The 23,910-nt window shown below is 41.6% G+C and overlaps 1 protein-coding gene across 3 annotated transcripts in view; it reads right to left on the reverse strand.

Annotated features, from left to right (window-relative positions):
- The window catches only part of LOC136845339 (BSD domain-containing protein 1-like), a 122,153-nt gene extending 99,048 nt beyond the window's left edge, over window positions 1-23,105 (reverse strand). Inside the window, exons 1-2 of one of the 3 annotated variants that reach the window (XM_067115565.1) lie at window positions 22,930-23,003; window positions 3,066-3,101 (exon numbers count right to left, since the gene is read on the reverse strand). In XM_067115565.1, the coding sequence (XP_066971666.1) occupies window positions 3,066-3,101; window positions 22,930-22,940 (47 nt within the window). In that variant the 5' untranslated portion in view covers window positions 22,941-23,003. Of the gene's footprint in view, window positions 1-3,065; window positions 3,102-22,929 lie in introns of all 3 variants that reach the window. The other 2 variants (XM_067115567.1, XM_067115566.1) reach the window with 2 other exon arrangements.
- Window positions 23,106-23,910: the final 805 nt, after the last annotated feature.

Raw genomic sequence — 23,910 nt, forward strand, 5'->3', positions numbered from 1 at the left:
CCCCAGTACACACCAGTTCTTTGCCCTCAAGTGGACACTACAGTACTGTAGTTTACACAACTGGAGGGTAAGTGAAAGAGGCTCTGTGAAAAGCAGTAATTTGCATCACAGAACATACAATTACCATGTAACAGACCAGCTTAATGAAGGCTTCAGCATGATAAGGTTATAAGAAGGGTAGTACAGACAAATACAAACATCAAAGTCGATGGCTTCATGAAACACCCAAATACCCACTTCAGTGCAGTGGGATGTAACTACTGTACTTAGTGTGCTACACAAAGCAGTTTCCCATATAAGAACTCAGAAAGTGGGTGCAAAGATATATGGAGAAATCTACAGTAGTTAAAGAAAGCACATTTTAGACTTTCATAAACAAAAGCAAACTCAGAAAAATTGCTGAAAAGATTTTGCATCAAATAACACCAACAACCCACCCAGGGAATCTTGGCATCTTTGTAGGTCAAGTAAATTTATTGGGGGCTATATGTACAAGTTCTTGCTACCTTTTAAAAACAAAATATGAGAAGTTTAATTAAGAGTGAAGTTTGTGAGATAATCATTGTACAGTGAACCCCCCGTATTAGCGGGGAATGCGTCCCACAACCCCACGAATAGGTCAAATCTGCAAATGCTTAAAACCCCTCTAAAAACACTTAGAACTGCCCATTTTGATAGTTTAAACCAAGAAAAACCCTGTAAAAATGCTTATACCTGAGTATTTCAACAGTTTTATCACAAAAAGTGCATTTATTCATGAAAATTATATGAAAATACAGTAATCAGTGAATATTTCTCAGTGAAAAATACCGCGAATGGGCAAATTTTCCGTGAATGATGGATAGATATGTTCCACAGAGAAACCCGCGAATGCTTGAGTCCGCGAACCCTGAGAACGCGAATACGGGGGGTTTACTGTAATCACATTCATGAGGAAAGGAAAAATGCATGAGGAATAAATCTGACAATAACTGGAGCACACAGCAAAGAAATATGAAAGGTTTCCCCCATCATGCTTAAGAGCTAATAACTCTCTCAACTGACATAGCTTTAACCTTTAAATACTTATAACATATTTCTACACATAACTGAGGAGTCAGAGCTAGAAACAATTATTTGGTTAACAGCGCTGGGATCAGTGACATTGTACAGACTTCAACTCTGAGGCCTTTGTTGTAGGAAGCACTCCAGATTTTTGTGCTGACAAAGAAAGACATGAAATGACTTATAAGCCATGTGCTGTATGTCAATAAAGGAAATAAATTTGGTCAAATTTCCAACAGAACTGAAGTTGATGGTACCATACAATGAGTCAGATTCAAAGTTTTGCGTAATGATGTCAAAACCATCTCCACATCCCACTGGGTAAAGAGCATGCCTTTGAGATTTTTGAGATTAACATCATTTACTCACCATAATCTCTCATACTCTACATCTCTTATGTTATTATGATTAATCTACATCAAATGTGAATGGATTTACAAAAAAATTAGCATATTTTTATGGGTGCAAATTGATAAAAAAACTTGTTGTTATCCAAGAATTCCTAACTTGTAACTGATTATATTAAGAGTGTAGAAATTTGAAATCATACTGGTGTCATAATAACTAAATTAATAAATATTTCCCACACATAACGTAAATATAATTGTTAAAAATGAAGAGGTAACTGAAACTTATTTAAATGTCTTGTTTTATCGTTCCTGACATGAAGAATTATAAAAAAAAAAATGTCTTCTGACATGCATTTTGTTATAAAAACAAAAGGCAGGCATGACTGCTCTATAATCGACTCCAGAAGAGGCATGACCATTTTTTCAAAAAACAAATTAAGCTTACAAGATACAGACATCTATATTTCTGTCCTAAACTTACTCCTAAGACTTGTGGAAATTCTTTTTCAACTATTGATGAAGAGTAAGGAACATTTGGATCTTTAGAATCTTGTTGCCTCAGAGGAGACTCCTGGATACTCCATATCAGTCAGAATAGAAAATCCATCTGAGGAAGCATGGTCCTCATGTCCATCCTTATCTCAAGTGGAAGGAATTCTGAATGACTTTTTCATAGTAAAATTACTCCCAAGAGACCAGTGATGATCAGTGATAATATGGCAGGGACTGGTATGACCACTACCATGATCTCCACTGGCTGCCTCCCTCTGTTACTGGTCATCAAATGATGAACAACCAAGTCATAAAAAATTCAAATTTGCTGGGAGACTTCCTGGTGGCCTAAGCTGTTGTTGGTAAGTACAAAGATATAATGGTGTGTCACCTTTTCTAAAAAAAAACAATATATTGCACGAGAAAAAAAAGGTGAAACATGTAAGGTTAGAATCTTGGAGAGAGAGCTATGACAATGTGTCTTCTTCTATGAAGATGATGACTGCAGACTGAACAGTAAAAGAGCAGAGGTGGGTGTCCTAACAGAGTTGGCTAATAAAGAGAAACAGAAATTTTTGGATGACAAAGACAGGAAAAATTATTTCCATTTGAAGATGTCAACAAGAACTCCACATGGCCCTGCCAAGGATTAAGAAACCCTATAGAAAAAGAGGTTATAATCGACTCCTGAAACTCTTCCACAGAATTCCTAAACTAAACACTGCTGAAAACTCAAGCTCCCACTCAACCTACTAAATGTAACTGCAAATATATTGGCGGGCTGGCCCCAACTTTTAATATACCATCAACCAGTCATCAAAACAGATAAACTGATACCAAACTAGTTCACATCAATATGAAATGGTTTACATCAGACAAAACATAAGTAAAATATCAGGGTTTGCTTATGTTTACCAATACATTCTGGCTCTCATGTTGAGTGTGCCACCAAACCATTTGTCTCATTGCTGTGAAGGCAACCACTCTGTGAGGCTGCAGGAGGAAAAGAACACTTTACACTAATAAACAATCCACGTTGTAAAATTAACTGAAAACACTACAACATAAACAAGAAAAATTTAGTTACTGATGGTTCTTAGACTTATATACATAGCATTGCTTAAATACTGTATTTACAAACACAATCATCAACAATTATGGTAAAAAAGTCCAACTTACCCATAAAACAAAGCAATAGTGCTGTCCTGATAACAGCTGCATGCAAGAAAAAACATAATTATAGAAACAACTCCTAAGGTCCATAAATATATTCTGACACCATATCAAGCACAAAATCATACAAAACTAACAGAACTTACCAGCAGATTACAATAACAGAATTTAAAAACTCCTAATATTTTCATAATTTTTTTCATACACAAAATCAGATGCTGGTACCTAAAACATCAACACATGATGCAAGAAAAGGCTATGAAAAGTAACTCCATCAACAGAAGTAATCTCTTACCAATGAAAAGAATCTCTGATACATACTAGGTAGCACACTGCTAAAGACATTTTCTTCTCATATTTACAGTATGAATATCCAGTGTAAAATTATTATCTGATGGAAAAATGTACAAAAGACCCTGTTTGAAGATGAAATGATGATCAGATAGCCTGTAAAAAAATGGTTACTTGCTTTTGGGAAATGAACATAAGATGCAGATTTTTTCCCAGAGACTAATGGTATCAATACATCCTGCAAAACCTCTTAAAAAACAATGGAGGAGACATTAGCTTAGCATCCCATTGTAGTCAAGATACCTGACATGCTGTGTGATTGATACTCCCTTAACACTGATCATCTACATATGCAGAGGTAAAATGAAATAAGCTGCATGAGCATGAGCAACACAAGAAGGAAGACTGACTATGTAACTGAGATATCATAAAAATATAGAGTGACATACTAAAGAATTAGAACAAAAATTATTCTTAACAAAAACTACACTATTCTTCAAACCACTCACTACAGATGAGGATAAGTATTCATACAGGTAAATATGCCAAATTGAAAAAAAAGGAATTAAAAACCTTGACAAACTCCAGAATGCCCACAACCTATCATTACCATTCCTAATCTTCTTCTTCATAAAAAATCAAAATGAAAGCATCCCATGGCAAGCATATAACAACCAGAAATTAAATTATTCTCCTCAGACTTGTCTATCAAATATATGGTAATGCCACCAACTGGCAGCTTACAACTCCTGCTCCTTTTCTAATTAAGCTTCAAGAGTAAAAATTACCCTATTAAGAAACAGCCTATATAAGTAACTTACCAAGTAACTACATACCATAGCTATTAGTTTCACTTAACCTTGGCAGTTCTAAATTTGAAATTCGCGGTAACGTGCTATTGTTTTAGTGTAGGTAACTAGACCCTGCCCCTACAGGGGAAGAATAGGTACAACAGTACTGAAGAGCCCAATTCATCTCTGCCAGTCAACAACTGTACAATGGTTGGTTGGGTTGAGCAGCTCTGATTTGAATTTCACCGGGTGGCTGTATCTTTCGCCTTTGGTGAAGTATTCGTGTTGGCAGCGTGCAATTCATCAGCTTAGCTAGTTCATTATTCAGACTTGTGTCAGACATGTCTTTGTATTAGACAAATTATATCAGATTCTAGAGTGTCTAGTATTAGGTTATTGCAGGGCAATTTGCTCTTTTGAACTTAAATGTGATGAATGCAAAGACTGGGATCAGGGTAAATGGAAAGTTTTGGAAGCACATCTAGATAGACTTCATGTTGCCATTGTAGGGGCATAAAGGTTTAGCTCAGGTTTTGAACTTAAATGTGATGAATGCAAAGACTTCTCAACCTGTGACTTCTACACCTCCGACTTTTCCTCAAACTTCGTTACCAGGCTCCCATTCTTCCGAACCCGATGCCATCGCCAGCCTAGAAGCTAGAATTGACCAAAAGTTTGGTCTGCTTGTTAATACTGTAGCCCAATCGGGTCTTCAGTTAAGGCCCTTATGGACCAGTAAGTGTAATTAGTGTTGGTGCAAGTGGAGGAGGTGACTACTCATCCCACCGATGCTTCTAGACAAAGGCCAATGTTAGACTCCCCCAAACCTGGGAGGAAGCAAATCAGAAGTCCGAGGGAGGTCGGTGGGGTTTGCCCACGGGTAGTTGCCCCCTCAACCGAGCCTGTTGATCGAACCCAAGACTCGGCAGATCATCATTGGAAAGGCGTCCATACAGATGTGCATGCTCTGTTGTCCAGTGATTCAGACACCAGTGCAGACAGGGAGCATAAACATTTTTCAAAAGTGTCAAGGCCATTGAAAAGGCATGCGCCTTCCGCTGAGCGCACTTCCCCACTCCCATGTAAGATTCCCAGGGAACAAGAGCACAGTCCTCTTCTCTCCTACAGTTTTTGGGTTAGTCCCGAGCAGGTTGTGCATAACACTTTGGTGGCGGAGAGCCAGTCTTTGATGCGCCATTCCTCATCCAAGTTGTCCGAGCGCCCAACGGCCCAGCACCCAGTGTCTGAATGTACAGTGTCAGAGTGTTCTGTGTCCAAACGCCCAATGTCCGAATGCCTAACTTCCAGTCCCAATTGGCTTGAGCATGACACTTCGATGACTGAGCCAGTCTTTGAGACAGCATTCCTCATCCAAGTTGTCCAAGCATCCAGCGGCCGAGCGCCTGGTTTCCAAAAGTGTACAGGCAGTCCCCGGTTATAAGCAGGCTTGGTTATTGGCGATCCAGTTTTATGGGGCTTGTCTAGCGACGAAAATTGGCAATTTTTGGCACCAAAAATTGCCAATTTCCGCTTATCAGCGCCGATACATACCTAACAGGCACCAATCTTTGGTTATCAGAGCAAGAAAATTGCCGATTTTTGGTTATCAGCAATTTTTGCCTAATCTCACGCTGTCAGAACAGAACCCCCACTGATAACCAGGGACTGCCTATAGTGTCCGACTGTTCTGTGTCGAAGCACCCAAAGTTCGAGCGTCCAACTTCCGAGTGCACAGTGTCTGAAACACCCAAGGTTCGAGCGTATAGTGTTGGATTACCCAGTGTCTGAGTGATCAGGTTACAAGCACTCAGTGAAGCCAACTGCTTTGCGCCCAGTGCCAATGCCCAGTTTCTGAGCATCATATGTCACAATTCTTGCCTTGGAACCTATCCAACGGCAGTTGGATAATGGATCCTTTGTTGGACTTTTACAAAACCAACCTGCTGCTACACATGGTCTGGCAGAATTAGCTCCTTCTCCCATTTCATCCCATGAGGAAGCCGACGAAGAAACCATTGATCAAGAACATCCTACGACAGCGTATTCAGCGCTCTTGAGGTACTTCCTCTTCTGCTATCCAACTTTCTTCTCTCCAAGGGCCCCGTCATCACCTGGTTCTGCCTTCATGATGAGACAGCCAGTAGAGGCCTCCAGACTACTGAAGATGGTCCTCTCCTCATCCTCTAGGAGGGCATTAGCAGGCACTGACAGTTGGTTAGCAGGAAAGAGGGAGCTTGGTAAGGCAGTTTTCAGCAAACCTCCCCCGTCTGTTGCCAAGGAGGTACTCATCCTACTCCACTGGGGAAGCGCCTTCGCTGGGAGATTCTGCCTCCTCCCAGGGGGACTTCTCCAGCCTTGTGGACTTAATGGGGAGATCGGCTCTTAAGTCCACTAAGATTATGTTCACGTCTTCGGAATTAGACCGTTTCGTGAAAGGCGGTTTTAAAGTCTTCCAAATATTCAGCTTCCTAGAGTGGACAATTGGGGCATTGGCCGAGAAAATAGAAGACTGTAGTACACTTCGAAAGGGCTTTGCTGCGAACTGGCTGGGAGTACTCTTGTGCATGGATAAGGCCATTAGGGATGGGTCCCAGGATCTGGCTACCTTATTCTCCATGGGGTTCTTAAGAAAAGGGAACTGTGGTGCACCTTTACTTCTAAAGGTGTAACTCCTCTCACAGATCGGCTCTCCTGTTTGCACCTTTAGATCGGTCAGCTTTACTCCCAAGAGCTACAACAGAACAGACTGTGTCGGACTTACAAAAGAAGTCGACACAGGACCATTTGATGCAGTCAACAAGGCGTGCCAAGGAACCAACCCATGGCACTTAGGTCTCGTTCAGCACGAGAACTGCCTCCCTGTTGCAACAGCAACCCTTTTGAGGCAGAAGAACCAAATTTCAGCCACACTTGCACTCCAATCTGTGATCAGTCCAGCCAACTAAGAAGCCGTCCTCCAAACCAGCCTCTTGCACGTGAGGTTCCGGTCCTGTGTCCCCATAGGAGCCAGGCTTCTCCAATTTTGGGACAAATGGAAAGCCAGAAATGCAGAACCCTGGGTAGTAAAAGTCCTACAAGAGGGCTATGCCATCCCATTCAGGGAAAAACATCCTCGCCCATCAGCTTAACAGCCTACTCGGAAGGCTAAGAGAGGTTTTTGGCCCTGAAGGAAGAAGTATCGTCCCTACTCAGGACTGTGGAGTTGGTTGAAGACATAAGTGAGGAGTTTTACAACTGTCTGTTTGTTGTCCCTAAGGCGTCAGGAGGTTGGAGACCAGTCCTGGACGTCAGTACGTTGAACTTTTTTCTGCAGACCACCAAGTTCAAAATAGAAATGACCCATTCAGTCCTGTCAGCCATTCATCAGGGAGACTGGATGGTAATGATCGACACGAAGGATGCGTGCTAATGATCGACACAAAGGATGCGTACTTCCATGTCCCAGTACATCCGGACTCAAGGAAGTATCTGCAGTTTGTATTCCAGGGCAGGACCCTTCAGTTCAGGGCTCTCTGTTTCGGTCTCTCTACAGCTCTGCCAGTATTCACCCATGTTCTCGCCCCTGTAGCAAGATGGCTCCATCTCCTGGGGATCAACGTCTGTTTATATCTGGACAACTGGCTACTATGCTCCCCATTGAAGACAAGATGCACGGAGGACCTTCAAAAGGTTCTGCTACTAGCCCAAGAGTTGGGTCTTTTAATCAATGTTCAGAAATCCCAATTTACTCCGACACAGTCGATTCTCTATTTGGGGATGAGGATCGATGCTCTGACTTTTCAGGCTTTTCCGCCCCACGAAAGGATTTAAGACTGCCTGAAGAAATTAGGAAACTTCATATCTCACCCACCGTGCACAGCCAACAAGTGGATGAGTCTGCTGGGCACTCTCTTGCCCATCGAGAAGTTCATGCCTTTAGGAAGGTTACACACAGGAGTCCTGCAACTCTTCCTAAAGGCCAGTTGGCAGAGAAAAACTCTCCCAGAATCCTTCATTTTCCACATCACTCCCAAGATCAAGGAGGATCTTCAGTGGTGGCTTGCAGAGGAGAGGTTCTTAGTAGGAAAGTCATTGCACCCACTGAGCCCCAACATAACGTTGCACTAAGACACATCGGATCTGGGTTGGGGGGCGGTTTTGAACGACATGGAAATATCTGGGAAGTGGTCGTTACAGAAAAAGAAATTACATATAAATGTAAGGAAACTAAAGGCGATTCACTTGGCCCTTCAGCATTTTACGACGGAGACATGCAGCAAGACAATCACAGTCCACTCAGACAACATGACTGCATTGGCCTATATAAAAAATCAGGGAGGGACCCATTCCTTCTCCCTTTATGAAGCAGCCAAGGATCTTCTCTGGGCAGAGATCAACTGTACCAGATAATAGCTCGCTTCATTCAGGGAAAGTTGAACGTTCTTGCGGACAAGTTAAGTTGCTGCAAACGGGTCCTTCCAACGGGGTAGAGGCTGAATCCACAGGTGTGCACTGACCCTTGGAAACAGTGGGGAAAACCATCAATAGACCTGTTTGCGACATCGAGGAACCATCACCTCCCCGTCTACTGGAAACAGTTGGGAAAACCATCGGTAGACCTGTTTGCGACGCTGAGGAACCGTCGCCTCCCCGTCTACTGTTCTCCAGCCCGAGACCCTCAGGCATGGGCGACGGATGCCATGCTCCAGGACTGGTCGGACTTGGATGTCCATGCCTTCCCACCGTTCAGCATGGTGAGAGAAGTCCTAAACAAGTTCATAACCCACACCAATGTGTCCATGACGCTTGTAGCTCCATTTTGGCCACAGAAGGAGTGGTTCCTGGACCTTCTCAGTCCCCTAATAGACTTCCCCAGATTTCCTCAGAAGAGAAGCCTTCTAAAGCAGCCTCATTTCCATCACTTCCATCTAAGCTTATCTGCTCTCACTCTGACAGGCTTCAGAGTATCAGGGAGCTTGTCAGAGTGAAGGGGGCTTTTCAAGAAAAGCTTCAGACGTAATTGCCAAATGCAGACATCAGTCTTCCGCTAATGTCTACCACATGAAGTGGACAGTCTTTCGTGACTGGTGCTGAAGATATGGCGTATCGTCTTCTAAAACCTCTGTAGCAGAGATCGCTAATTTTTTAATAATTTTGAGGTCCTCTCGAGGCTTGGCCACCTCTACAATCAGAGGTTATAGGTCTATGCTAAACTCTGTGTTTAGACACAGGTCTCAATTTGTCTGCTAATCAAGACATAAGTGATCTAATTAGTCCCTAGACAATTACAGGCAGTCCTCGGTTATCGGCCGGGGTTCTGTTCTGGGGTGTGATGATAACCGAAAATTGCCACTAACCAAAAATCAGCGATTTCCGGCACTTTTTCGGCGATTTTCGGGCTTATCGGCGCCAAAAAGCACCAATTTTCGATTAATGGTGCCTCTGTTAGGTATGTATCGGCGCCAATACCCAATTATCGGCGCTGATAAGCAGAAATCGGCAATTTTCGGCGCTGAAAATTGCAGATTTTCATCGCTAGACAAGCACCGTAAAACCAGATCTCCATTAACCAAGCCCACCGTTAACTGGCGACTGCCTGTACAAGCAAGAGAAGTCTATGTCAGTTGCCTGGAATCTAGATGTCATCCTCAAATGGCTCTCTGGCCCTCCATTTGAGGCCCTTCATGCCTTATCGCTGAGAAATTTAACCAGGAAGACTCTTTTTAGTTGCTTTAGCTACAGCAAAGAGGATCAGTGAATTACATGCCTTCAGTAAGTGAGTGGGTTTTTTGCAAGGAGATGTGGTCTGCTCATTCACACTTGGATTCCTGGCAAAGAACAAAACCCCATCCAACCCTTGGCCTCGTTCGTTCACGATCAAGAGTTTGTTAGATATCCTTGGGCCAGCAGACCAGGAGGGAACTATTTGCCCAGTTAGAGCACTTAAGTACTACTTAGATAGGACCAAAGGGATTAGAGGTCCATCTCAGAACCTAAGGTGTTCAGTAAAAAAAACCCTCATGACCATTATCTAAGAAAGCCTTGGCCTTCTTTTTAAAGAGTGTTATTTCTGAGTCACACTCAAAGATTCAAGATGATCATCTCCCTGTTTTTAAAGCAAAAGCTCATGAGCTTAGAGCAGTCACCGCTTCATTGGTTTTTAAGAAAAACTTGTCACTCTCCACGATTCTCCAATCAATTTACTGGAAGTCAAAATCAGTGTTCGCCTCCCATTATTTGTGCGATGTGGAGACAGTCTATAATAATTGCAATACGTAAGGCCCATTGGCCGTGGCTAGCATGGTACTGAGGGAAGAAGGATAGGGGATATCCCTTCCAATCCTCTATCTCCTCGCCTTGTTAAAAGATGCCGAGTTTTGGGATGCCTGATGGTGCTGTGTACCAGGAGTACCCACCAGTCATTGTTTTTAATGATTGGGTGATGGTTTTAAAATTGTGTGGTAACAAATTTCTGGTTGTATTCATTGTACTGCACCCAGGGCAAGGGCATTTATTTTGTAAGGCCTTCTCAGTCTTCGGAGTACTCCTCGACTGAAAGGTTCTCCCCCTGAAGTAGATACAACTCTCGGCTTTACTGCCGCGTCACTACAGGTTGAGATGAGCGCCAACCAGAGGCAGTATCTTCCTGCTGCAGCTCTCCCACTAGGTAAGGTTACAATAAGCATTACACCAATGCTAGCTACCTTTCTATTTCAAATTTATCTCCTTGAATGAGTGTTTTTGGATGGAAAATGTCATGCTTCCCACCTGTCAATGTGGGATTCAGCTATGTAGTTACTTGGTAAGTTATCAATGTAAAAATGAAAATTTTATGATAAAATAAAGTCTTATATATACTTACCAAGTAACTACATGATCAAAGCCCTACCACCTCCCCAAACAAATTGGGCTCTTCAGCACTGTTGTACCTATTCTTCCCTCGTGGTGGGCAGGGTCTAGTTACCTACACTATTGCACTACTGGAGCTCTCCCTTCAAAGGAGGTTCTGATCAAATTTTGTTGAATATATGCAAATTAGTTTTGTTCATATAAATCACACAATTCCAACCCTATAAATCAGAAGTGCTGGAAAACAATACTGTACTTTTCCTGTTTAGTATGGCATTCATATACAGATAATTTCATTCTGGCATCAAAATGACATCATGTGTATCATAGATCACTATTATTGGAATATCAATAGTAATACACACAGTAAAAATGCTGTTCTGCATTCTGATGGTGACAAAACATATACGAGAGAGAGAGAGAGAGAGAGAGAGAGAGAGAGAGAGAGAATATCATAGAGAATATCAATAGTAATACAAACAGTAAAAGAGAGAGATTCTGAGAGACAAAACATATGCAAGAGAGAGAGAGAGAGAGAGAGAGAATATCATATGTGTATCATAGATCACTATTATTGGAATATCAATAGTAATACAAACAGTAAAATGCTATTCTGCATTCTGATGGTGACAAAACATATGCAAGAGAGAGAGAGAGAGAGAGAGAGAGAGAGAGAGAGAGAAATGATATATGTGTATCACAGATCAATGTTATTGGAATATCAATAGTAATACAAACAGTAAAAATGCTATTCTGCATTCTGATGGTGACAAAACATATAAAAGAGAGAGAGAGAGAGAGAGATAGAGAGAGATCAATGTTATTGGAGAGAGAGAGAAAAAGAGATTCTGAGAGAGAGAGAGAGAGAGAGAGAGAGAAATGATATATGTGTATCATAGATCACTATTGTTGGAATATCAATAGTAATACAAACAGTAAAAATCCCATTCTGCATTCTGATGGTGACAAAGCATATACAAGAGAGAGAGAGAGAGAGAGAGAGAGAGAGAGAGAGAGAGAGAGAGAGAGAGAGAGAGAGAGAGAGAGAGAGAATGGTTGATCATCTATGACATCCAGCTGAACTACCACCACCACCCAAATATTGTTGTACAATGTCAGTTGCTTTAGCTTTGTTATTAAATGTAAATAATTCTGTACTGCAGTACAGCAAAACACAGCCCACTATGCTCTTATTATTAGTTGAAAAAAAAGCAGATCAGTATACAAGCAGCCTTGGTATAATCCATTAACTTGAGTATTATTGAGCATAAGATAGGGCCCACTGTAGTAGCGAACATTTGCTTAAGATTCACTGTTAGTTTGCAGTATTGTACTTTAAGTAGTATCTAAACCTCTGGACTTGGAGAGAACCTTACATTAATCTAACTTGATTTCAATATGAATAATTCAAAAGGGATTATGTTCTTGGTTGGGAGTTTTCCCCTCTCCCCGTGAAAAACTACAAGGCAAGCTGCTCTCCCACAATTTCAAGTCTGAAATATTGCCACATACCATTATTAGGTGTAAGTCACTGCCTGTATGCCAAGACATGATAAAATTAAACACACTATAACATATGTAAGTCTACACTACAAACACTCAGCACAAATGTCTACAGCTCCATGAGTTTCATAGTCTTTGAGAGGTATGCATCAAAATACTTGTATGCAAACCTGATTTTCCCTGCATTTCAAATAATTCTATATTTTTCTACTTAATCATACCTATTCACACTGTATTTGCTATAGCATATGTTGCCAAAATGTTGGGGTATGTTTTATGAATGAGGTAAGTAAAAAATGGATAAGACATTTCAAGGATGATCTTCTTCAGCACATGACAATAAAGCAAGGTAATACAGAGAACCAGTGCCCAAAGCATTCCCTTCACAGCTGGTAAAAGGGGTGACCTAGCAAGCTGCTGCTGATTTTGTTACATTATGCTAAACTAGTCTGGAGCCAGCATGAGCTCTTAAAACTAACATGAAGCATGTTTAATTCATACTCATTACGAATGCTAACTAATTAACATAGATGGCTAGCAAAAAAGTGTTGCTAAAATTTGACAAGGAACATCGTTTATGAATATAAGCTGTCTATTATATTCAACAGCAGTTCCCAGACAGGTTGAACCAAGGTCTAAATACATCAGGTCAAAGAGAATGGCTCTTTAAATTCTCTAAAACCTCTACTACATAATAATACCTTATCTTACTTCGTAGCCTAGACTGGTGAGGCTAAAATTAGTAATTCACATAACTATAACAGCATGACTCGAGCTTTTTACTGTACATGTCACACAAATATAACCTACAAAAAGCCATGAAAGTCTCCCTATCTATTTTCTTCATATGACAGCATTTTTATGTATGCAATTAGGCCTAAGAATGATGTTTTGGTCTGTGTACACCGTCATATAACATCATCAAACATTTGGTACAGCACTGGTTTTAAGATCTGACAACAAAAGAGCAGTGGTAATAATTGCACTTTGATTTCACTTAAGTTTATATATGACGTAAGCACACAGGTCTAGATATGTTGTTCTGCAATGTAAATAAAGTATGTGTTGTCAGAATACCATGAACCTTTTGTACAGTGATGATATTTAGGATACACTAATTAAACATATTTTTAATATTAATAAAAACCACTAAGGTGGAATGAGCACAAGATCATTTCTTAAGTAATATGTATATTTCCCAGGTACACAAACTGTAGCCTTTTTTGTAGGAGTATTCTTGTGTGTGACCTGAATTCATTCACTGTAACTTCATAACAAGGTAATTAATTGGTGGTAGGTGGCTGAGTTGGGGAAACCACCCTCTTGTCCAACAACACCAGCAAATGCTTTTAACTCTTCCTTCTCTTCATCCCCAAAATTTTCCACCGCACAGAGAACCAACACAAACACTCCTCAAAAGGAAGGTCAGAACTTCATGTCATACCCGCAAGATAGGGAATATAATTGGTGGGAATCCACCAACAGATCTTTGCTCTTTAGGTATATCCATGTTTCAACTGACAAAAGTCACCGCATATACAGAACATTGCAAAAATATGTTTCAGCTTTGCAGTCGACAGGAGTGCAGACATACTTACTCAATGGGACTGAAGAAAAGGTACTTAGTAATAGCAGATGAGTGGGGGTTTCCCCCAAGTCACCCAACTACAACCAGTCAACTATCTTATTACTAAGTTTCGGTGATTCCAGCTCATGCTGAGTAATACTACTGCATAAAAGGTGACAGTTCATGTTCCCGCTGGAACAAATATGATTACGGCAAAATCAGCAGTTAGCAGTACTTCAGGAGTAACTATATACTTTATCCTCCTAATTGTATGCTATTACCCCTTCCATTTAATTAGAAAGAGATATTAAAACAGATGCATATGACTGGAGCTTTCATACCTAAGTAATAAAAACCTCTCAAATGGTCATTTTCTTGTTGTCTGGTTTCCAATAAAATTGGGAAAATCAAAGGCCTTTCAGTGTTGACTATGTCAGCTTGAAGAGGAGTATTTATCTAATGAATATACTATATAGGTAAATATTTCTTCTTTTACAACAGAATCATTAGTTTATCTGATAATCATAACTTCGAATTACCATTTACTCGTCACGTAAAAAATAAATATAAGAGTACAAGTCAAAAATACACTTTATATAGTTTAAATATGATATTTTCATAATAAAATAAATTTTTGAACATACTTACCTGGTAGTTATATATATAGCTTAAGTCCCTGACGCGCAGAATTTCAAAACTCGCGCAATCGTCGATGGGTAGTCAGGTGTACTACTAGTGCGCCTACCAGGTACCTTGAACCATTCCAACTGTTCCTCAGATCTTCCATGCTCCCTAGTCTCTAGAGGAGGAGGTGGGACTAACATATATAACTACCAGGTAAGTATGTTCAAAATTTATTTTATTATGAAAATATCATTTTTAAACATCTGAATTTACCTGGTAGTTATATATATATTGATTGACACCTTTGGTGGAGGGTCAGAGACAGCCAACATCTTTGGAATTTTGCTTAAGGGTTATTAAACCAACTTAAGGTTCTTACCTGGTTTAAAGTGAAGTTGACTTCACGAATCTCCCCTCATTATGTCTGCTTTCCTTAAGAGGTTCAGCTGATCCATTCAGGGGCTGAAGACTCTAGGAGCTGCCAACCGGTATACCAACCTCTATGCACAGACAACCTATAATACCTCTTGTTCCGGCGCTGCCAAGGAACAAACTGATTACCTGACTAAATCAATGATTGCGGAAGATTACCAAGGCCCAATCTCCACAAACAACCATAAGATTAAATCTATCTCCAAGGCAAGAATCAAGGGTACCGAATTATGGGATTGCAGGGGTAGTCCCCTCCCACTACTTTGTTAGCTGCTATAACGGTCCCAGTGTATAGCAGCGCCGTCATAAAGCGCTTGTACTGAGCCACAGTGTGAGGCAAACACTGACTTGCTTTCCAGAAGGTAGAGTCCATGATACTTGTAGGGACCGCCCTGTCTAAAGGCTCAGAGGTTGCAAACCGCTTCTGACCTCATGTGTTTTAACCTTGTGAAGCTTAAGGTCCGCTTCATTACATTCTGAATGCGCCCTATCAACTGTCTACTAGAAAAAAGGATAACGATTCTTTGACATTGCAGAGAGGGCTTAACTGAACACCAAAGCGCCTCTGACCTGTCTTCAGAATTCCTTCGTCTCTTTGCAGGTACGCCTCAGAGCTCTTCGATTAAGAGGACCTTCTACCCTCACCCGCGATTCTGCCAGATTCATAATCCATGACGGGGCCATGGTTGTGAAGGCCGCTCATTCTTAGCTAAAACCCCAATTGTAGAGAGCAGATAGCTTTGCTGCTCCTAAACCGGGACGGTTTTATTGAAGGCATGTACTTCACTGACTCCTTTAGCTGTCGCCAAGCAAACCAAAAATAGAGTCTTCATTGTGATCTTTCAATGAAATCTCTTGCAAAGGTTCGAACTCTATCGGACATGAGGAACTTTAGGACTAATGCCTAGGTTCCACGCTGGTGGAGATCTGACTTTTCTCTTTGGTAGTCTCGATGATCTATTATGTCTTGGAGATCCTTATTGGCAGACAAGTCCAAGTTTCTGTGTCTGAAGACCGCTGCCAACATGCCCTGTATCCCTTTAATAGTAGAGACTGAAAAGTTACGCCTCTGCAAAGAAGAAAAATCCGCTATCTGGGTCACAGAGGTATTGGACGACACGGAGTTGTTTCTTTTTACACCAACCTTTCTAAAAATATCCCACGGATTGGTATACCCTGGGATGGTAGATGACCTCCAGTTTGCGACGCTCTAGCTGCCTCCTTCGAAAATCCTCTAGTTTCTGGGCGAAGTTTTTCGATAGTTCAGCTGGCAGTTAGCTGTAGACCTTGGAGGTTTTGGTGATACCTTTCCAAGTGGGGTTGTTTGAGTAGATCTGGCCTTAGGGGCAGACTTCTCGGCGTGTCCACCATCCATTCCCGCACCTCTGTGAACCATTCTCTTGTTGGCCAAAAGGGGACCACTAGAGTCATCCTGGCGCTCTCGTGGGACACGAACTTCTGAATGACTCTGTTTATGATCTTGAAGGGGGGAAAGGCGTAAACGTCCAGGTTGGACCAATTTAAAAGGAACGCATCTATGTGCATTGCCCGTCTGGCACAGGAGAGCAGTACGCCTCCATCCTCTCTCGCTTGAGCTTCAGGCGAAGAGGTCTATGCATGATCGACTCCCAACCGCCACAATTTCAGGTCTGGTGAAGAGTCCATTCTGTTGCCAGGACTTGACCTTTCCTCTGCTCAGACCGTCTGCCCTCACATTTTTTCCTCTCCCTGAATGAAACGTCAATGTCACATTTTTTCTCCTTGGCCCAGATAAGGAGTTGCCTCTGACGTTTGCATACAGTGACCTCGGGAGTGGGTTCCTTCCTGTTTGTTGATGTAGGCCAACGCCACGTGTTGTCGGAGTTGACCTGTACGAATCTTGTTCCTGACTGAGTGTTGTAACCTTGAGGGCTAAATATTGCAGTCAGCTCCTTGATTTATGTGGAGCTTCTCTGCTCTCTGGTCCAGAATCCTGATATTTCCAACTTTCTCCCAATGTTGCTCCCCACTCCCGAGTCCCGACGCTGGCCGGAGAACAACACTAGGGTCTGGTTCTTTCTGTTTTAATGAGTGCCTCCTGAAGCTTGATCAATGCTCCACCACTGAAGGCACTGTTTCATCGCTTCTGAAATGGATACACTCTTTCTCTAGCCTCGCTTTCTGCTCCAATACCGATTGAGGTGGAATTGAGTGGCGGTTTGTTCTAAGGAAACGTAACTGTTCTAGCGAAAGGGTCCCTAGCAGGCTCATCCATTCTCGCCGAGCACATCCGCTTCTCAGAAAGTCCTTTAATTTTACTAAGGTCTGTTCCATCCTTGATGGTGACGGAAAAACCCGAAAATCCCGAGACTGAATCCTCATCCCTAGATACAGGATTCTGAGATGGGGTCAGATGTGATTTCTGCCTGCTTACCAGAAGTCCTAGTTCTCTGATAAACAGACTGTCGCTTGAAGATCCTCCAGACAGCTGGCCAAGGAAGGAGCTCTAAGAAGCCAGTCGCCCAGATACAGAGGCCTGATGCCTCTCAGGTGCAGCATTCCCATCTCGACATCAGTCTGGTGAATATTTGGGCGCTTTGTTTAGGCCGGGCTAAAAGAGCTCGAAACTGGAATACCTGTTCCCTGAAGACGAATCTCAGGTATTTCTTGAAGCCCGGGTGGATAGGAATGTGGAGATATGCGTCCTGAAGGTCCAAGGAAACCATCCAGTCGTGTTGTCTGACTGCCGCTAACACTGATTTGCCGCCATGGAAAACTTCGCCTTTTGTACAAAGGCGTTGAGGGCACTCACATTCAGTACTGGTCTCCAACCCCGAGCTCTGGGAACCAGGAAAGGCGGCTGTAGAATCCTGGCTTAATCTAGATTTTGTATTTTCTCTATTGGCGCTTTTTCTGCAATAATAACGAAACTTGCTGTCGACTGCTCTGTGCCTGACTCGCCTCTGTATCTGGGGAGACAGATCTATTGGTTTGTCTGATAACGGGGCTTTAGAAAGTGGATTTGTATCCATCTCGAGTAGCGCTGAATGGACCAAGGATCCGCCTCTTCTCCCATACTGCCAGAAGTTTAACAGTCTGGCACCTACCGCTGCCTGAAGGGAAAGATCGCAATGCGTTTCTTCCCGTCTAGAGGCACTCCTTGTTGCATATCTTCTACCCGCCCTCGAGGAACCTCTACCTGAGGGCCACTCACTAAAGGGGGCCGGAGATCCTGAAGCACAGAAGCCTCAGCCTTACTCTTAGTCATGAAAGTCGTTGGTAAGACTTTTCTTTGCTGTCTTCTGATATAAGATCTTGTGGTTTTCTGAGCTAAGGAGGTAGAAATCTCTGAACCATTTCTTGAGGAAGAGGTGAGGAAAGGCGTGAATTAATTCCGCTTTGACTGGATGTGACCATTAGCTAGGAAAAAGAGCAAAGATGGGTCCTTTCAGATTCTGTTGAGAAAAGCGCCGCTAATTCGCTGGCAATTCGCCTCTGATCTCTTTATCCATATCGATATATAAGATACAAATTCTTCTTGGTCGGTCGCGCTGAATAATCCCATCCTTTCTTCCTAACGCCTCCCAGGTCCAATCCAGAAAAGTTAGTGACCTCAAGGCCCTAAAAATTCCTTTGAGGAGGTGGTCCAACTCTGATGTTGACCAACAAAACTGCTTCTCCCCATGGCCACTCGGCGCAGATGAATCAACAAGATTCGAGAAGTCTCTCGGGAAGAGGCAGAGATCTTAAGGTTTAACGATTCTCCCGCTTGATACCAAACGCTGATCTTGAAGCTAGTTTGGCTGGAGGAAAAGCAAAGGCTGTCTTTCCTTGTCTTTGAAAGCATCCATTCGTTCAATATTTTGAGAGCTCTTGGACGAAGGGACAAAAACTATCTTTCATAAAAGCTGACTCTAGGCGCTCTTCCTAAGATAATTCCGAAGGTGGGGAACGAGATTGCCGAATAAAAGTTTTCAGGGAAACCGCAAAAGTTTCATAAGTTTTTTGGAAGTCTGATGAAAGTTGAAGGCCTTTACTATCTTCTTCTTCCTAAACTTGTTCGATCAGATCCACAGAGACTGGAGATATCATCAATCTCTTTCTTCTGATTGGCCAAAAACCAAAGAAGCGACTTCTTTCAGTATCACCTGACGCCGGGCGCCCTGGGTGTCCAGTCTCGCAGTCGGGTGTTTCGCACGCCCGGCGCCCTGGCGGCCCAGACTTTGACGTCACGCCCTGGCTACCAAGATCTTTGACGCCTGGCGCCCTGGCGCCCATCCTTCTGAGCTACTCAAGGGCGTCCCAAGGCCCAGATTTGATAATCATTGTTCCGCCCAACTTTGGCGCGTCGTTGAGAACTGGCTTCTTCGTGCGATATCTGTCAAAGCTTCCTCAGGTTGACGAAATGATTGAGGTTTCTTTTTGAATAGGCGAAGACATTTTCACGTTCGCTGTCCCACGCACTTGAAGTCACTTGAGCTGGCCTTCAGCATATCGTCAAAAGCTTCTCAGGGCGACGCACAGCCATCGTGGACAAACGCCTGCATCCGCCTTATCTGCAGGCCGGGAAAGACTTGCATCAGGAAGAGAGTTTCCGTTGCATGTCCTGAATTAGACCGATCTGGCGGAGCTACCTGTTGCTGGGATCGACATGGATACGAATATCAACTACTAATTCATTTTCATCAATGCGACGTTGGAAATGAAGTTTCTCGCGACGCCCGGTCTTATTTCATCAGCGAAGCAGACGACGCCTGCATGGCTACAACATACGCCTGCTTTCACTGGAGAGCAATTGTCCAACTAAGAGGGAACGCCTGGCTGCTCCAGTGACTACATCCCGAGTAGAAGTGTCAAATCCCGACACGCCTCCACCGAAGGAAGTTTTGAGGGGGGTTCGATAAAGTCGTGAAGGACGCCAGTCCCTTCTAGTAACAAATACGCCCCTCCGACGAGGATGAAAATACTTAACTCTTCGCTTTCCTATGGCGTAGGGTGAGGCCCTGGAAGCGCCAACAGGCACGCTGAGGGGTTTACTGCTCTGCAGCTAAAGCCTCGCTCCCTTCGCCTGTCGACATTCCTTCTCACAGGCTGGTGAGCTAAAGGAGGTCTACAGACTAGGAGCACGACAGATCGAGCAACCGCGACCTCCACAACACTTCTGCACTCTTATTTTTCTCATTAGCACTTGAATGTTTCAGATCTCTGACATTCGAATTACAATCCTCTCTGTCTCTTTGCGTAGGATTCTAATTTTGTCCAAGGGTTTGAATGGCCGCCATCATGTCCTTTTTGAGGGCTGGTTCTCATCAGTATCAGTGGGGGTTCTGGGACCAGCCAATTATTGGGGAATGAATAATAGGATTGATATGAGGAGAATCTTTCACTCCCTGACTATCTCTAAAGAGCGAGATTTGATTAATTCTGCTCTTCTCTGATCCTATCCTTTCAAGCTTAGAAACATATCGGTAGTAACCATCCACTTCTTTCTGATAAACCAAAACATTCATCACATCTATCCTTTAATCCGCACTCTTTCCCCTCTCTGCATTTTACACAACAGAGGATCCAACTGCTTTAGCAAGCCGGGTTTTACACCCTCACACACACATTTCATCTACAGATTAGATATCTTGAAAGTGAAAATCGTAAGAAAAATCCAAAGCGAGCAAAGGTCAAAATCAACAATATTCCAACAAATCCAGAAAATCCAAATCAAATCCAAAAACGAAATAAAGCCAAAGCCAAAGTGTACTTCACCAAAACTCTGTGAAAATCACGCCAAACGAAAGCAAAATTCTTAACGATGCAACCGGTATGGGCGGCAGGAAGATCTGAGGAACAGCTTGGAATGGTTCAAGGTGTACCTGGGTAGAGGGCGCACTAGTGGTACACCTGACTACCCATCGCGATTGCCGCGAAGTTTTGAAATCGTCATACAGGGACTTAAGCTATATATATAACTACCTGTAAGTCAGATGTTTAAAAATGTGTATTACAGGCCAGAGTGACAAATCTTATTATATCAATTGGTCAGCCACCTTTGTTAGTGACGATAACAAGACAATATTCCCAAGGCAATATTCTGACAAATAACAATCACAAAACTTTTTGCTGGTGTTAGTAGCAGTTTAAAAACTTCATAAGGTATTGCTTCAATTCATGTTTTGAATTTTGGTGCCTCTTTTCCTGTGACTGAAACATCTTTAAGATGAGTGTGTAGCTTGATATAACATTATCTAATGTGTGTAACTTGATATAAAATTTTCGAAGATTTGTTTTAAACCTTTCATGTTTTTGAAGCAGAGAATGGGGTACAAATTATTTAACCTACAACATGATACAGTACCCATAATATCCTCTTCAGGTGGTATTCAGTAAAATGTGTTGTCCCCTGCCTAACTTTTTTGTATTTATTACAGTTATTATTAACCAAAAAGAAATAATTTTTACAATTTTGTGACTCAGTCAATGACGATTCTTTTGTGCTTTTTCAGTAGTATGGTGTTAGTTTTGTAAGGAATGATCTTCATCTATAGAGGACCAGAATGTTTGACATCTTTTCAACTGTGCATCAGTGTAATATTTTAGGCATTTTTATATGGAATAATAGTGTTTTTTCTTTTAAAACTGTTTACAAATCAAGCCTAATAAGGGTTTAGTAATGTGCAAACGAAAGTAGACCACTTGGGGCAAGTTGGTGATTTAAAATTCAAAATGCAGTTTTCCTGACATTCTCGTCAGATTTTGGCAAATTTAGCTATATTTTCTGCTAGAAATGTTTGGTTAATTCACTACACATCCCACTTTATCTAGCCTAACAATCCTATTGGACTACAATGGGAACCAGATCACCAATGTAATATCCCCTAGCATAGGTTGGGTCGGGGGATGCCAGCATTCTTCATTTCGTCTGGGGGCAGCAACAAGTTAGTTATGTAATCAATTAGTGTTTTTGGCTTTTAACCACCTACATGTAGAGGCCTAAGCACTGACTGAGGATAAGTGGTGGGGGGGGCGGTTTCCTTCATTCCCTCAATAACGTAGGATATAAGATTCTACTCCTAAGTCTGTTTCTCAGGATGTTTTACTGTACCATAAGTCAGATTAGACTGGGGATGGGCATAGCCTAAGCGATGCCATAGCCTATGCCAGATACATCAGGTTACGATGCACTTCAGCATTTCAGTTGTTTTCATTTCCCCACACATCAAACATGACTTTCCCACTTTGGCCCCCAATTACTTTTAGACAAAGGAGGAGGGAACAATAGGTTAACAGAACACTTCCAATGCAAAAATAAGAAATTCCTCAATTCCATTTGTTGCTACCAAAAAAAACATTTTACATTCGTAGCCTATCTGTTTAAATGGAATGTTTAACAAAAGAATTGGCCTTTCACAACGTCATTTTCATTATAGTAGCCTATGGACTATCACAAGAGTGGCCAGCTGCCTACTGGCCACCAGTTCCACACCAGACCAAACTACGTCGCTCTTATTATGACAAGATTAAGCCTAGACCAGTTTTACCAAAAGTGGGCCAAGAATGACTTACTTAGCCATGACTAAAATAATGAGGTCAACCTAATATGTCAGTACAAATCCTCACAATAATAGGGTTCTGCTCTATAAGGTCAACGTAACATGGTTTCAACTGGTCTGGAGGTCAACATAGGCTAAACAAAGGCAAGTACCAGCTTCCACTAGTCTTTTTTTAGGCTACGTAGCCATTACCTACAACAGCAACGTATTACAAACACTCAGGCAGATTTAGATATAACCACGAAATTCGTTACGTAAACCTCAGTAACGCCAGTCTCCTACAATTATACAAAAACGACCTGGATTTTTACCCTTCTGCCATTCTTGCCTTGATGTCGTATTTTTCAGTCTTTTGCCTTCTGCTGTCGTGTAAACATTCGTAACTCTGCTGCCATCTGTTGGCCGAGTGTCAACACAGCCGCCCCGTTTGAGTGTTATAGCAATTATACTTTCGCAAATTCTATTGCGTTTTCTTTTGTGCATATCTGCCTTATCATTGCGAGGAAAATGTCATGTCAGTGGCATATGACATAGGTTTAAGGTTCTTTCTATTTTAATATTGGCGAAATCTTTTCCTGTTTTGTTGCCGAGCTGTCAAAACACTTGTCATCTCTCTCTCTCTCTCTCTCTCTCTCTCTCTCTCTCCAAACACACACACACACACACACACACACACACACACACACACACACACACACACACATATATATATATATATATATATATATATATATATATATATATATATATATATATATATATATATATATATATATATGCATGCTTCAATAGGAAAGGAAAGCAATACGAAAAAAAGAATTACGAAAACGAAGTAGAAACTACAAGCAAAATAAAAAAAGTGAGATAATTAAAATATGAAATACAGCTCATTCGAACTAGTTCATTAAAAAAAATACAAAGCATTTGCATAGTGTGGACTCCTAAAGCTTGTGGTTATATATATAGTATATATATATATATATATATATATATATATATATATATATATATATATGTATATATATATATGTATATATATATATATATATATATATATATATATATATATATATATATATATATATATATAGGTAGTAGAACTTCTGTACACTGACAACTGTAGCTGGTTATTTTAAGACCTTGGGTACAGAAATTATAATGTTGTTCAAAACTAAAATAATAATCAAATTCAAAGGATCAAATCTTAAGTATAAGATGTAGTGAGAACAGTAAAAAACTGACTGATCTAGAAACAGAAAATATAGATCCAGGTGTGACCCTGAAAACACAGG

Source organism: Macrobrachium rosenbergii, chromosome 13 (genome assembly GCF_040412425.1).
Source record: "Macrobrachium rosenbergii isolate ZJJX-2024 chromosome 13, ASM4041242v1, whole genome shotgun sequence".
NCBI classification, from domain to species: Eukaryota; Metazoa; Arthropoda; class Malacostraca; order Decapoda; family Palaemonidae; genus Macrobrachium; species Macrobrachium rosenbergii.